The following is a 15,573-nucleotide window of genomic DNA, read 5'->3' on the forward strand; positions in this document are numbered from 1 at the left end:
TTCCCATGGCCACTGTCCCCAGCCCCTCCATTCCCAGAGTCACTGTCACCAGCCCCTCCATTCCCAGTCTCACCATCTCCCAGGAACATGATGACATTCTTGGCCACATTGGTGTTGAGCTTTTGGAGTTTCAGGGCATTTTTCAAGGTCTCTTGAGCTTGCTGTCGCCAATAATTGGGGTCTTTCTCTTTCTCTGCAGAGAGGCAAGATGGGGAATTAGCTGCCCGTCTCCAGAATTACAGACACCCCAGTCGCTCATTGCCGGAGGCTGGGTGATCTAAACATGGAGGAGCAAGGGAAAGGTTGTGAACCGGTTCCAGGAATACCCTGCAAACAAGCCTGAGGGTACTGGCAACTTCACACATCTCAAAATAGAGAAAGTAAAGAACAGAGAGACCAAGTGGCTCCCCAAAGACACCAAGCATGCATAGACTTTGGCAAAGTTAGATTTCCCTGCCAGACCCACACTTGCCCTCCACCAGCACTGAACAGAAGCAGCCATTGCCAGCAGGTAGCAGGGTAAATATTTAACCTCTTCACAGAAGTCCCTAAAGGTATCTAGCAATCAATGATAAACTCTGCCTGGCTTGTTCATTACAGTGGGATGGGGTAGGGGGCTGGCTTCCAGTTGAGAAGCCTAAGAAAGCAAGCCTAGCCCTTGGCTGAATGCACCGTACAAGGCACTCCTGTTGGGGTAAATGGGAAGGCATGGGCTGCTCCATCTCCATTCCTCAGTCTCTAACACTCACTACTACCCTCAAGCCATTATCTTAAGAGTTTGGGAATAAAGTAGGAACTGGAGTCCCACCTCTTCCTCCATCTCTGTCTCCTGTAGTAACTAATCTATAGCCTTCGTACACTGGACAAATCACTTCTCCCAGCCCCAGTTTCCCTGCCTGTCAAATGGGTTGTCTGCACTCTGACTCAGGGTCTTTTTGAGGACCATACTAAAGGTGGAAGTGACCAGATTCACAGAGATTGTCCAAAGTCTCCCTTTCACCTTTTCCCATCCCTGAATTCCAAGGACATCACAGGGTCCAATCTCTGGAGGAAGCAAAGGGTCTCCACTGTTTACAAGGCTTCCCCTCTACTTTTCCCTGGCCCCAGGAGACCTGCTCACAGAACTGGAAGCCCAAGGTTGGAGGCCCCTAGTGGAAGCCTCCTTCAGAGACCTCCCACTTCAGCCAGGGTGAGGCAGAGGCAGAGGCCAGAAGAGGTGAAGGGTCTGGTCCAGGGCCACAGAGGATGTCTGTGGGCTGGAGACACAGTCACATGCTCCAGCCTGTTCAGGCCCACCCTTGCCTCTCAGGATAACATGCTGAGAAGCCTCTCTGTCCTGGCACATGAACGAATCCTGGTCCGTGTGCCAAGAGTTCCAAACACACGCACCTTCTGTGGCTTCTCCTCAAGGTGGCTCTCTTCCCAGCAGGAAGGGAAGAGATCAAAAATGAGGAGCTGAGGAGGAGCTGGGAATGTTCAAATCAAGTGATGGCCACTACAGACAAGCTGGGGGGGCACACTCCATCTCAGGCTTGGACCTCCCACCCTCCAGGCCTCCAGCTCTCTTCTCTTGTGGCATGCATCCCAAACACTGCCTGCTCTCTTCATCCCTGAGCTCCAGCCCTCCTCTTCCAGAAGCATCTGCTGGGACCACAGTTTCAGACCTCACAGGAGAGTGCCTCTCGACTCAGGGGAAGCTGGAGGCCTGGGTCTTGCTGTCTAGCCCTGGCCACTGGGTAAGTTCTTTGCTCTAGTTTCTGGCCTGGGTGAGTGGACCTGGTGCTCACTTGATTTGGCTGTGCTGGACAGCAAGCTGCTGGACTCCTCCAGCCCCACAGCCCTGAGATTACAAGACTATGCCCCTACAACCAGCTTCTTCACAAACCCCGATCCAACTGAGCCCTCATCTGCGCAGCCCCCAGATCATTGGTTTAAATCACCAGGTCTGCAAACCTGGCTGATTCCCAGTCTCTCCCTTGCACACACCAGAAGGCCTTCGGTCAAGAGCCTCTACAGTCACTTGAATGCTACTTGGGGACTGAAGAACTTCAGCCCATTCTAACCACAAGCCCATTACCCCCAGCAGCCAGGCAGACACCGGGCCTGACTGACGCCAGTCTGTCTCATGTCATGTCTTTCTCAATACCAACTCCGCCACCATTCTAACTGGTCTCTGCTAGATTGGGAATCCAATGAAGACTCCGGGGCCTGTTTCTAAAAAGGCCTGAGCCAGTACCAGAGATTAAGCAATAACGGTTTGGGATGACTAAATACCAGGAGACCATTGTTTCAGGGGACAACCAGCCCAGGATGTGACATTATGTCCTAAGGTACTGATTAGTACCTACTGCACGAATCCACTCATAGAGGGCTCAGAACATACTGAGTGACGCCTGGCACCAGGAAGGGGTTGTTGGGAGAGGCACTGAGAAGCTGGCCTCTGTCCTGTGCCTGGGAATGCCACCCCCAACCTGGTCGGTGGCTTCACAAACACAAATACATATATTCCGGACATCAAAGATTTGTGTTCTTTACTGTGAGCTATCATTAATTGTAAAAAGCAGACAGGGTAACAATACAGCAATTCTCCTTCGAGAATGGCTGGAACAGGGCTGGTGGGATGGGTCAGTGGGCAGAAGCACTTGCTGGCAAGCCAGCTGATCCGAGTTTGCTGTCTGGGACCTATAAAGCAAAAGCAGAGAACTGGCTCATACAGTTTGTCATCTGCTGATCTCCACATGAGAACAGCAAGTGTGCTCACACACACGCACACAGACAAACAAACTGTAATTAAAATTTAAGTGGCTAGAAAGGGAAACGAAAATTGAATGCTTGTAAATTTTTTATCTGTTGCTTTTTTTTTTGTTTGTTTTTTGTTTTGTTTTGTTTCGTTTTGTTTTTTTGAGACAGGGTTTCTCTGTGTAGCCTTGGCTGTCCTGGAACTCAGTCTGTAGAGCAGGCTGGCCTCGAACTCACAGAGATCCACTGCCTCTGCCTCCCAGATGCTAGGATTACAGGTGTGTGCCACCACGCCTGGCTTTTATCTGTTGCTAAAACAACAACAAAAGAAGAAAAGTATATGCTGTATGTATGTCTGGGTACCACATGTGTGTCTGGGGCCCGCAGAACCCAGAAGGGGCTGTGGGATGCCCCCAAACAAAAGTCACAGATGGTTACTAGCTGTTGTGTAGGTGCTGGGAGTCAAACTTGGGTCCTCTGGAAGAGCACTGACACCTCCCCAGCCCCATCTGATTTTTTTTGTTTCCTTGGTTTTGTTTATCTCTTCCTTTTCTCCCTCTGGCTCAACTCTCACACCAAAGTGGATTGTGAGTGCTGAGAAGCAGAAACCATGTCCAGGTGAATCTGGACTCCCATGGACGGGCCTCATTGGACCCCAGAGAACATGTTAGTCTGAGAACCCCACTATTGCTGGAGCAAAAGCTCTCACCCTCCATACCTCCTCTGCTAAAATAAGAGACCCCCTAAGAGAAGAAAGCAACATTCTCGGCACCCTCATTTCTGTGAGACACTAGTCAGGCCCTGAAACCCCTCAGCGGCTCCAAAGAGGAGGGGTATTATCTCCAACAGATATGTGGGGAAATTGAGGCTCATGGAAGGAAAGGCGGGATGTTCAGCCATATGGTGGATGGAGCCAAGGAGGACTCCCCTTGCTGAGTCTAGCTGCAGAAATGCCAGGAAAGATGAGCTGAGGAGATGGCTCAAGGCTGAAGTGTTTGCTGTGCAAGGAGACCCGAGTTCAGGTCCCCAACATGCCGCTGTAACCCCAGGGCTGGGAAACCGAGACAGGCGGGTCATGGGGTTTGCTGGCTAGTCACTTTAGTTGAAAATGTGAGCTCCGGGTTCAGTGAGAGACCTCATCTCAACAATCAGGTGGAGGACTAGAGAGGTGGCTCAGTGGTTGGCAACACTGGCTGCTCTTTTGGAGGATCCCAGTTCAATTCCCAGCACCCACACGGTGGCTCCCAATTGTCTGTATCTCCTGACAAATGTCCCTCTCTTTTCTGGTCTCCATGGTCACTGCACACACACAGCACACAGCACACAGACTTACAGGCAAGAGCAAGACAGGGGAGAGGCAGCCTATGTTTGAGCCAGAGATCTGAAGTTAGCACATAAAACATTAGTACAAGAACTCAATTAGAATTAGTGCATCACCTGAGGCATGGAAAGGGTTAAACACAGTAACACTTCAAAGACATGCTTCCATGTGTAAAACAAAGAAATTCCCACAGGAACGTGGATCAGCACTTAAGAATGTGCGCTGCCCTTGCAGAGGACCAGAGCTGGGTTCCCAGCACCCATGCAGGCTGGCTTACACCTACCTTTAACTCCAGCTCCAGGGCATAGGATGTACCCTTCTGGCCTCTGCTTGCTCGCGCGCGCGCGCGCGCACACACACACACACACACACACCCATGCAAGCGCACTTAACTCTTCCCACTGAAGTTTGAAAGCAAACGAAGGGGTCTTGCTTTAAGTACTTGCTTCCCAGTTCTTAAATACGCTGGATGAATCCATGGCCTTGAACCCAGATCATACTCTCACCCAACCCTGCCTACCCCCTCCTTCCACCTGAGTCCCGCAGTCCTCCTACCTGGCACTAAAGAGTTGGCGAGGCAGGTGCCGATGACCAGTACTAAGAATGGTGAGATCATGGCGTACCCCGGTGTCCGTTCCTTTCCAGAGCCCGAGTGGGCAGGAGGAGGTGGGCTGGCAGCGTCAGCCGTTAACCGAAGTTCCAATCCTAGGAGTCGGGAAGAAGGGAAAAGGTATGTGGGTGCAATCCCGGAATAGTTTCGTTGTTCCTCCATTCACTCGGCAGGAACTTGTTGAGTACCAAGAAGCCATCGTTGAGCCACCACTCTGGGAACAAAACCACACCAACAGTTGTGCAAGCATAAATGAATCTGTATTGCAAACAGAAACCACCCGAGGGCAGCCGTCTCATGCTCTACTTTCCGTGGAGGCCAGGGTTGAGGGTTGAGGTCTCCTGGAGGGCTGTGGTCAAGGCAACCCTAGGTCCAGCCCAGAGTCTCCATTCTCCAAGAGCTCAGGAGATGCTCTGGCTGCAGCTGGCCCATGGGCACACCTCAGGAAGTAAAGCCTCCAACTGAGTCCATAGCCTTTTGCCTCCACACGGCAGGGATAAAAAGGCCAGATGTCTGTGTCCAGGACACCAGTATTTGCTCCATTTTCTTGGAGAACTTACCAGTTTTTGTTACGTGATAAAATAAGCAGAAGTACCTACGTAGCCCAGACTGGCTGAGGATGACCTTGAATTTCTGATCCTTCTGCCTATGTCCTCCAAGTGCTGGGCTTACCCGGGTATGCCTCAGCAGCTGACTTGCTTTGATTTTTTAAAAAAAAAATGATCTTCACTCCTTTTTTTTAGTGCTGGGGATCAAAGCCTCTGGGTTTGATCTGATCGCTCTGCGCTGAGTTAGAACTCAGGTTCTCTAGGTCTGAGTTTGCATTTATTTTCCCTAACGACTAATATGTTAAGCATCTCCCCACGGGCTCCTTGGCCACAGGTACACCTTCTATATTGGCATATTTGTTGAGATATTCTGCCTTGGAACTGGGGAGATGGTTCAGCAAGTAAAAGGATTTGTCAATCAAGCCTTAGGTCATGAGTTGGGCACCTGGGAACCTACAGATAAGAGAACCGACATTAAAAGTCGTCCCCTGGAACTGTGGCGGTGGCTCAGAGGGTAACGGCACCTTGCCTCAAGCCCGATGGCATTGTTCAGTCCCTGAATAGATCCACAAAGTGGAAGGAGGGAACTGATTTTTGATCATATATACAACAACAACAATAACAGTAAATTTGAAGAATATTCTGCCTCTGCTCCACAACCCTCCCCCCCCCCCTCAGGGCCAAACCCAGGGTTTCAGGGAAGTTTTCTACACCTACACCCTCAGCTCACCTTAAAATTTTTTAAAACATTTTTTTAAAAGGAGGAATTTTTTTTTTTTTTTTAAGAGACCGAAGGAAACACAGCAAACATTAATTGGTGGTTTGCCCTGGGCGGCAAGACTCGGTATGAGTATTTCCTCTTGAAATTCTTTCCAAGTTGCCTAAAATGAGTGTGTACGAATGGCTTAAGGGTGTTTTTAAACTGTGGTCGTGTAGTTGCGATCACACAAGACAGCCCCACCGGCGGCTTGCTGCAGGAATGTCCAGCCGTCTGGGTGTGGATATTACGGGAAGAGGTGTGATTTTTAAATATCGAGAGTTTCCTTGGCAATGTTACCGTGCCGGAACAAGCCAGGATGTGATTACCCCATTTGTTGTGGGATACGGGAATGGCAGAAATTCTACTACGGTGAGAAAGGACAGAGGAGCCATCAATCTACCACCAGAATAAGGAACTTTAACGGTAAGGCTCTGGCGTGGCAACGGTGGGCAGAGGAGGGTAGGGAAGGAGAGGAAACCTCTTCCATCAAGTGTCAATTTCAGGTGATTGCTAAACGGCCCCCCTCACACACATCAATAAAGACACAGTTAAAAAGACAAACAAACTATGTGCATATCATATGTATGTTCGTGTATACACATATGTGGATTGCACATATCTGTAGAGGCCGGAGGCTGACACTGAGTGCCTACCTCTGTTGCTCTCTGTATCGGTTTCTGGATGTGGTGCTCACTGGTCGGTTGGACTAGCTGGGTAGCAAGCCCCAGGGCTCCCCCCATCTCCACCCTCCCCCACCCCAGTGCTAGGGTATCCCCATGCACCGCCACGCCCGGCTTTCCTCATGTCCAAGCTTTATCCTCACAGCATACACTTTGCCCACTGAGCTGCCATCCCAACCCCAAAGTCTAATCTTTTGTTTTGTTTTGAGAAAGAGTTTTTCTGTGTAGCTCTGTGTGTCCTGGAACTTGCTCTGTAGACCAGGCTGGCCTCGAACTCACAGAGATCCTCCTGCCTCTGCCTCCTAAGTTCGTGGATCAAAGGTGTGCACCAGCACTGCCCAGTGTCTAAATTTTTTATTCTACTTCAGGTACCAAGTAATTTCATAGCAAACCCTAAAATCAGAAAAAGTCATTAAGCTGACATAAAATATTATTGTATTACAATACTATTCACGGTAGTTTAAATCCAAAATCACCAATCTTTTAGGATGAATTCCAACACATTTTCCCCAACCTCACAACACCTCAGCCACTGGCATGGTTTTCCTGTTTTCAAAATAACTCTTTCTGTGGCTGGGTGTGGCAGTGTGCGGCTTTAATCCCAGCACTAGGGTATTAGATACACACACGGAGAGTAGAGTAAGACAGTACAAAGGTGCGGGTGCGGAGCCTGAAGGGGTCCCCTGGGAACGTCTGAGGCGCACGTGTGTTTACTGCCGAGGAGCGGGCTTGGCTCGAAAATCGCATCTCTTACTTTACGGTATGGGACTTCTCCGCATGTGTTACCGTCTCTAAGGTCAGAGCTGCCCTCTGGGAACAGAGTCAGTTTAGACTGCCCAGTATGGGATTTCCGAGGAAGGTCTAATTAACAACTTCTGCAGGGAAGAGGAAACTACTGTCTCCCGTGACAGACGAGAAGACCAAGGCTTTGAGAGGGGACATGACTAGCCCGGGCTTACAACAAGCAGGTGGCAAAGCTGACCCTTGACCACAGGGCTTCTGATTCCAGAAATAGCACCAAGATTGCTATGGTAACGCCAACCCCTGTGTTTCCTCGAGTGTGACGCAAGAATAGAGTCCTCCAGTGCTGCCATGATTAGGAGAGACCTGCTTTGCCACCCAAGCCGGTATGGCCTCTTTGAAACCAAGCGGTCCCTGTCACTAAACCTGGCTGTCCCTGATCTATCGTCTACCACCACGTGGCCAGCACTGTATGAAACTGATTGATTCAGCTGGTGAGATGGCGCAGCAGATAGAGGCACTTTGCCACACTTGATGGCCTCGGTTCGAAACCTGGAACCCACAAGGTGGGAGAGTGACTCCTGCAAGTTGTCCTCTGACCTCACACGTGCACGGTGGCACACGTGCGCACACAGTCTCACACACAAAATCAGCATAAATAAGCTTAAATCAATGTAGGGGCTGGAGATATGGCCCACTGGTTACGAGCAGTGGCTGCTCTCACAGAGGACCTGAGTTCAATTCCCAGCACCCACATGGCAGCTCACCACTGTCCGTAACTCCAGCTCCAGGGGCTCTGATGGCCTCTTTTGAACGATGAGAGTACCAGACACACATGCGACGCACAGACGTACATACAGACAAAGTACTCATACACATAATATAAAAGTTTAATATATATAAAGAAAGCTAGCGGGGAGGTGGTGGCACACACTTTTAATCCCAGCACTCGGGAGGCAGAGGCAGGCGGATCTCTGTGAGCTCGAGGCCAGCCTGGTCTACAGAGTGAGTTCCAGGACAGCCAGGGCCACACAGAGAAACCCTGTCTTGAAAAAAAAAAAAAAAAAGGAGAAAGAAAGAAAGGGAGGGAGGGAAAGAAGGAAAGAGAAAGAGAGAGAAAGGAAGAAAAAGAAAGAGAAAGAGAAAGAAAGGAAGGAAGAAAGGAAGGAAGGAGGAAAGAGAGAAAGAAAGAAAAAAGAAAGAGAAAGAAAGAGAAAGAGAAAGAAAGAAAGAGAGAGAGAGAGAGGGAGGGAGGGAGGAAGGAAGGAAGGAAGGAAGGTAGAAAGGAAGGAAGGAAGCCACTGATTAGTGTGGGGAGAGCCAACGCCTGCATGGTGTATGAACTCAGGACCTCTCTCTGTTCTTCTGATGCTTTGATCAGCGAATAGAACTTAGGGTTTGTTACGCTCTTACCTATAGTTATCTCATGGACAGGAATTACTGTACACGCCCTTGTTTCTTTAATGCTACTATAAAACACCTGTTTGGTTTTTTTTTTTTTAATATTCTGAACTCACTCAAATTCTAAGAATGTGTGTACGTGTAGGGATTCCTTGGCATTTTCTATGTAGACAAGCATGTAATTTACCAAGTGCCTAAGGGCTAGCAAGATGGTTCTGTGGTAAGGGCACTTGCCGCCAAGCCTGCCAATCTTGAGTGGGATCCTGGGGAAGGAGAGGACGGATTGATACCTGGAAGGCTCCTCTGACCCACCCACACAAACACACATAGTGATTAAAACATAATCATAATTTTAAGAAAAAAAAAAGTTCTGCCTTTTCCTTTCTAGTCTTAGGGTGAAAGAATTCATCTTTCAGCACTGGGGTGGCATTTGTAAGAGTGAGGCAGAGTAGACTTTATGGGGACAACTCAGGGACTTGGATTTGACATGGTGGCTTTGAAGTGTCATTGGGAAGAACAGACAGCTGGAGATGAGATGGGAAGGTCTTGGCTAGAGGCATAAATTTAAGGATCAAGGATGTCAGGGACTGTTACAACCTTGATGAGATCATCTAAGAGGGAACAGGGCGTAGAGATGTGATGGCAATCCTCAGAAAGCCAGGCTGAAAAGACTGTGGGGTTTTCTTTCTTTCCTCCTCCCTCCCTCCTTCCTTCTAGCTAGAACCCCAGGCCTCATTTGGGCGAGGCCTCATTTATGCGAGGCCCCAGAACACCACTCTAACTGGCCCCAAAAAGAATTTCTTTAAGTCGGTAAAATGATGAAAGCCTTATGTCAAAACCTGACAGAAACTCCGGCGAGCTCTCTGTAACACTGGCTTATTACCCAGCAAGCTCCTGTCCGTAGTAAGGAAAACACGTCAGTAACGTGTACAGCAACATGTGATGCATCCGGCATCCGGAGTGGCAAAATTAGCTTGTCACACCTACAGCAAGGACAGAGTTTGAGGAAGGACCACAAAGGATCAAATGCTGTAGGTGATGAAGGGGACGGGAACAGAAAAGGGTGGAGGCTAGGCTGCGGCATTGTGGCCTGAGAAACAGAATTCTTTCCTCTCTCTGCACCTAGCATCCAACACAAAAGAATGGGGGGGGGCATTCAAAGGGCTCCTGCAGCCTGCATGGTTAGTCTGTGGGGCTGAGTCTCTAGAAACTGCACATCCGCATCTCGAAGCCTGAAGCCTACAGTGAGATAGATGGTCCAGCTAGGATGCTGAACTCTAGTCCCAGGGCCCTGGATGGAGATAGCCTGTCTGGGAAATAGATCTGTGTAGCACTGAGGAGGTGAGGGTAGGGTGGAGTGAGGAGAGACAACCCAGGAAATCCTTCAGCCTCCTGCCTCCGCTCAGACACCTCCCTTTCCCCACCCCTGAGGCTGCAGCTCAGGGTGAGGGAATCTGCTGGGCCCAGTCTCGGGGAGTCTTGGCCTCCCACCACCCATTGTTGGAGTGGACGCTGGCTCACAGTTCCCTCCCACTGCCTAGCCAGGCCTCTCTGCCAGGCTCCCAGCTACGTGATCTGATTATTTAGGACAGGAACGCAATGGTTCTCTGACTGCTCCGGCTCTGGGTGAGGGAGCAGCTACTTGGCAGGATGGAAGAGAGACTGAGGGGCTGGGCCTGGACCCTGACAATGGCATTCTGAGGCAGTGGTTCCAGAGCCTGGCAGAACGCCAGTCTCCGGCCGGTGTCAATAGAGCCAGGACAATCTGAAAGACAGGACTGAGGATGCTCATTTACCAGGCACTCCATCATGTCTACCTGAGAACTCCCACGGCCTGCCGGCCAGTTACTCATGACCTCACATCACAGTTCAGAGAACTGGGCTGAGGTCCAGCTAGCTGACAACCTCATACACACCCAGGCTGACTCTTTTGAGACTGGTACCCACCGTTTTTCCGTCCCACAGGAAGTCATTTGGGGCAGGGCACTTGGCAGGGGCAGCGGTTAGGGTCTCCTACCTGAGTGGCCTGGCCAGGCGACAGGTGAAGAAGCAGAGCAGGCCCAGGGCCAGCATGAACAGGAGGAGGCTACCAACCGCCGTGACCACCATGTCCAGAGTGAGCGAGAGGAGGGCCATCTTGGAGTAAAGAGGGCCTTCAGATGTGGTTGCTACACAAACCTGCTGGCTCTGAAGCCTGAGGTCAGTGGCTGTGACAGAGACTTACTCCTGGGTTAATCCCCCCCGGGATTAGGCAGGTAGGATGACATGGAACCCACAAAGTTCCCCTCCCCCACTCCGGTCCTGGGAGAGGTTGTGGGGAGGGCTGTGAATGATGCTATTCATTCAGCTTTGTCCATTCACTGGTTACTTCAGAACATTTGCTGAGCACCTACCTGCTGTATACCCAACTCTCTTCTAGGTTCTAGAGAGAATGCTGACCAGCCAGTACAGACAAAGCACCTTCCACGTGCCAGGCACTTTGTGAGATAAGAGCTAAAAAGGGCCAGGGGTGTGGCTCCCACGGTGGAGTGCCCGCCTAGAACGTAGAAAGCCTTGGACTCCACCCATGTCGCAGCATAAACCAGCCGTGATAGGGTCCCACTGTCATTCCAGTACTGGGGGTGGCTACAGAGGGGTCAAGAGGAGATCAAGGTCATCCTCAGCTTCTGTGATAGCTAGTGTTAATTGTCGACAGACTCTAGACTCACCCATCAGACTGGCCTGAGTGCTCCCATTGGGGGGGGGGGGTTATCATCATTAAATGGAATTTGGAAGATCTGATGACACCAGGCAGGAGTCCCAGACTGGGTCAGATGGAGATAGAATAGAGCATCAGTGTCCATTCACCTCTCTGTTTCCTGCCTGTGGGTTCAATGCAACTGGCTGCCTCAGGCTCCTGCTGCCGACAATCTCCCACCATGATGGGCTGTGCCCAGAACTGTGAGCTAAAATTAAACCTTTTTTAAAAAAAATGTGTTTCTTTGTTTTCTGAGACAGGTTTTCTCTGTGTAACAGAGCCCCGGCTGTCCTAGACTGGCTCTGTAGACCGAGCTGGCCTTGAACTCATAGAGATCCACCTGCCTCTGCCCACCAAGTGCTGGGATTACAGGCGTGTGCCACCATGCCTGCTAACACTTCCTTTAAATTGCTTTTGTCAGGATATTTCTATTGCAGCAACAGCAAAGGAAGCTAGTGGTATCTACAGAGTGAAGCAACCTGGACTACGTACAACCTTGTCCCAGAAAACCAAAAATTAGAAAATTAATAATCAATAAAGCTTGGAAGGGGGCCTGATAAAGCCTGACGGGGGCCTAACGAACATAACATCAGCTGTTGTCCACCTTTACCCCATTCACAAGCCAAGTCCAGAATAAAGTACCTACTGTGTGTCCAACACCACGTGACCCAAATACCAGCATCTCCATTTGCAGATGAGGAAACAGGGCCAACGGTACCGATGGAATTTGAACCCAAACCTGCCAGCCTCAGAACAGGAATAGCACCAGGTTTTTCAGGCCCAAAGCTGGCAGTCACCTGAAAATCCACACAGGCTGGAGGTAGGGGCTAATGTCCACCCGAGGGATGGCCTGTCCCCCATCTAGCCTCCCATGCAGCTGTAGTCCCAGCATCCGGGAGGCTAGTGACGCCGTGTCCCCCAGCTAGCCACCTTCAGGGGCCCCAGGAAGAACAGAGGTGCGCTGGAGGCAGGTCCCTGTCAGCTGGCCCTCGCTGCTCTCCCTGATGCAAGGCTGGGGAAGGTGTAGCAGGGAGAAAGGCTTACAGTAGCCCCTGTGCCAAGAGGCCCTGATGAAGACCAGCTTTGGCTGAGGCGCCTAGGAGGGGACCTGGGACCTGTCTTTCTACCAAGCCAGGCATCTCTGAGAGCCCTTTCTGGCCAGGGCATTGTCATTCACACACTGGAGTTATTTAGGCTGCTGTGAAGGGCTTGGAAAGGTATGTGTACGGGAAAGAGTGGGCTTCGGGCTGGGCACAGTGGCGCACACCTGTGATCTCAGCACTCTGGGAAGCTGAGGCAGGGGGATCTCTGAGTTCAAGGCCAGCCTGGGGTCTACACAGTGAGTACAGGACAAACATCCAAGGCTACACAGAGTAGCTGTCTCAAGCAAACAAACAGAGAGAGTGGGACGCAGGCAGATCCAAAAGGAACTTCCGTAGATGGGAAAAACCAGACTCTGGAGAGACACTTCATGTCTCCAGCTGCTGACATCCCTTCTCAGAAGGAAACAGACTGGGGAGGACAAGGCTGAGGGGAGAGCACTTTGTCGTAGGCCCCAAAGGGATCACCCTTCTCCCCAGCACAGCCGTATACCGCTCTCCCTGCTCTGGAAAGCTCTCTGAAGTCCACCCAAGGACTCCACTTGTCCCCTTTCCACTTGGCCCTCAGCTCTGCCTCTCAGCTTCCCTCATCCCAGGCCCAGCCAGGCATCACCTCGTCCTAACTCGGCATGAGTTTCTCTGCCCTTGGGCAGTCTGTGGCTGGAGAGGTCGGTACAGCAGCCAGGAGGCAGGGAAGGCCTGCCAGGCCAGCGGTGGGTGTTGGAAGAGGCAGCCTGGCAGCACAGGGGCAATACTGGGCCAGGCTGCAGGGGTAAGCCCTTGTCTCTGCCTCGCAAGCTGCATAACCTGGGGTGAAAAACCTCACCCCGCCTACACCCAGCAACTCCCTGCTGGAGTGAGTGGTGAGTGTCCGTTTTATCTGTGGCAAAGGCTCAGCCTGAACTTGGCACAGGCAGGTGTGAGGGCAGTAGCAGCTAGGAATGCAGAGCAGTGGGCAGAGAGTAGGGAGACAGAGGAGGGATGGGTGGACATCTACACACACACACACACACACACACACACACACACACACACACACACACACACGCAGCCTGCCCCCATGCCTGCTTACCTGAGGCTGGAACGGCCTTTCCTCCTGTACAATGCTCAAAGCAAAATTCAGTGTCTGGAGCGAGGCAGTCACAGGTCCCTGTCCCCAGTCCTGTCTCATTCACACTGGGAAGAAACAACTTCCAGGCAGCGTGAGGCTCTTTCCCATCTAAGAGGACAGACTATTAAGGGTAACCTCAAGGAAAGGTCACACCGGGAAGCCTGGCACTGTGGCTAGGAGAGAGGAGCAGCCAGGAGGATCAGAATCTAAGAGAATCAGAAGAATCTCAGCCAGGGACAGTGGCCAAGCAGACAGCAGGTGTCTGACAACAGAGCATCCTGGAGTGGCCCCAAAGGAGTCAAGGCAGGGTCTGGCGTGTGCCTCCACTCACCACTGTCACCAGCCCTACTTTATAAGTGAGGGCACAGCCGCTGGCGCTGGAATCACAAGGTGCAGAGGCTCACTCACCGGGACAGACAGCCCCGTGGGCTGTGGCCTAAGGCAAAGGGCCACAGCAGGAGGCAGGCAGGCCAGGAGGGAGGTGGAGGGCCCCGGACACCACTTTATAGGTACACAGGCTTCCTCCCACCCACAGAGAGGACACATCCTGTCCCGTGGGCCTGAAAGCTGAGCAGGGAAGAGGCTGAAGGAGGCACACAAGCCATGAGTCCCCGAGGTGTGTTTCAGGCCCCTGCTCTTTCCCATGCTGTACCTCTCCCCCGACGTCCGCCCAAGGAAACATGACAGTGCCATCCTAACATCAAAAACTGAAAGGCACAGAGAGGGTCGGTGACCTCCCAGCATCACAGAGCACACTGACAGATCCCGTTATTAGAGGTGTAGGCGGTGTGCACGGCTCAACGCAGACGGCGGCGTTCTAAAACTGTACCTTACAGGACATCGACTGAAGAGAACACGTCAAACACTAGCCTCACCCTGCCCCGAACTCACAGGGTCAGGCTGTGAAGCCCTGGCCAGTCCAGAGAGCTCCATGCAGGTGGAGTGAGCCGATGTGTCTTTCATCGCAGAACTCGGAGGCAGAGGCAGGTGGATCTCTCTGACTTCAGAGCTATCCTGGTCTACATAACGAGTCCCAGGGCAGCCAGGGTGACTTTTCCTACTCTTAACTCATTTAATCCTCCAATAACCTGCAAGATAAACACGACAGCTCTACCCATTCTGCAGGTGGGAAAACAACACAGGGAGGTTAAGTAGCGTGTCCAGAGTCAAACAGCGAGTGAGCATGGTCAGAATACAGCCTTCCATGGGGGTGTTTTTCTGCTTTTGGGAGTCCTCTGGGGTCCAAGCCTAAACTCCTAAAGCAGCACCCTGCCTGACTGGAAATGAGCCGCCACTTTCTCTGCGCAGTACGTACGCAACAGGGACTGGATGATTCCAGGTGACTCACTCTTTCCAAATCTCACTTGGCATGCTTGTCTTGGACTCCTGGGGGAGGGGTCCCCCTCACCCCAGGGAGAGATGAGGTTACCCGCCTGAGAGAGTCACTCCTAGGACAGGCTGGGTCGGGGCCCCTGACCTAGCACCTGTGACCAGCTGGGCTGTGGAAATCCCGTGAGACTTGGGCAGGATGTTGCCCCTGGATACACTCTACCTCTCCCACAATCCCCAGCTTAAGTCCATCCTCCTAGGACTCTCAGACACACTCCACCCCCCACCCCACCCCAGCTCTGTCCTGGCTGCGGTCCCCCTGGGAGAACCTGGTTAGTCCCCCAGACAACCCTGCGGGGGGGGGGGGGGCACTGAGGAGGCTCTGCTGTGGAAATCTCGCTGGGTGGGCCTGACACAAGCATAGTCCCAGTGGCACAGGCAGGGAGCGCGCAGATGCTGGTAGCTGGCAGCCGGGGGTGTTACAGCATCCTCTCCA

General features: G+C 51.7%; 1 protein-coding gene across 5 annotated transcripts in view; it reads right to left on the reverse strand.

The window, feature by feature from the left end:
- Alpl (alkaline phosphatase, biomineralization associated) overlaps positions 1 to 15,573 on the reverse strand; it is a 52,619-nt gene that overhangs the window by 12,986 nt on the left and 24,060 nt on the right. For 4 of the 5 annotated variants that reach the window (XM_055611194.1, XM_055611195.1, XM_055611197.1 and 1 more), the window contains 2 exons: positions 4,616 to 4,765; positions 74 to 193 (listed from right to left, as the gene is read on the reverse strand). In XM_055611194.1, the coding sequence (XP_055467169.1) occupies positions 74 to 193; positions 4,616 to 4,676 (181 nt within the window). In that variant the 5' untranslated portion in view covers positions 4,677 to 4,765. Of the gene's footprint in view, positions 1 to 73; positions 194 to 4,615; positions 4,766 to 13,709; positions 14,083 to 15,573 lie in introns of those variants that run through there. The other variant, XM_055611198.1, reaches the window with a different exon arrangement.

This window comes from Psammomys obesus, unplaced genomic scaffold (assembly GCF_907164565.1).
Source record: "Psammomys obesus unplaced genomic scaffold, mPsaObe1.curated_primary_1811, whole genome shotgun sequence".
NCBI classification, from domain to species: Eukaryota; Metazoa; Chordata; class Mammalia; order Rodentia; family Muridae; genus Psammomys; species Psammomys obesus.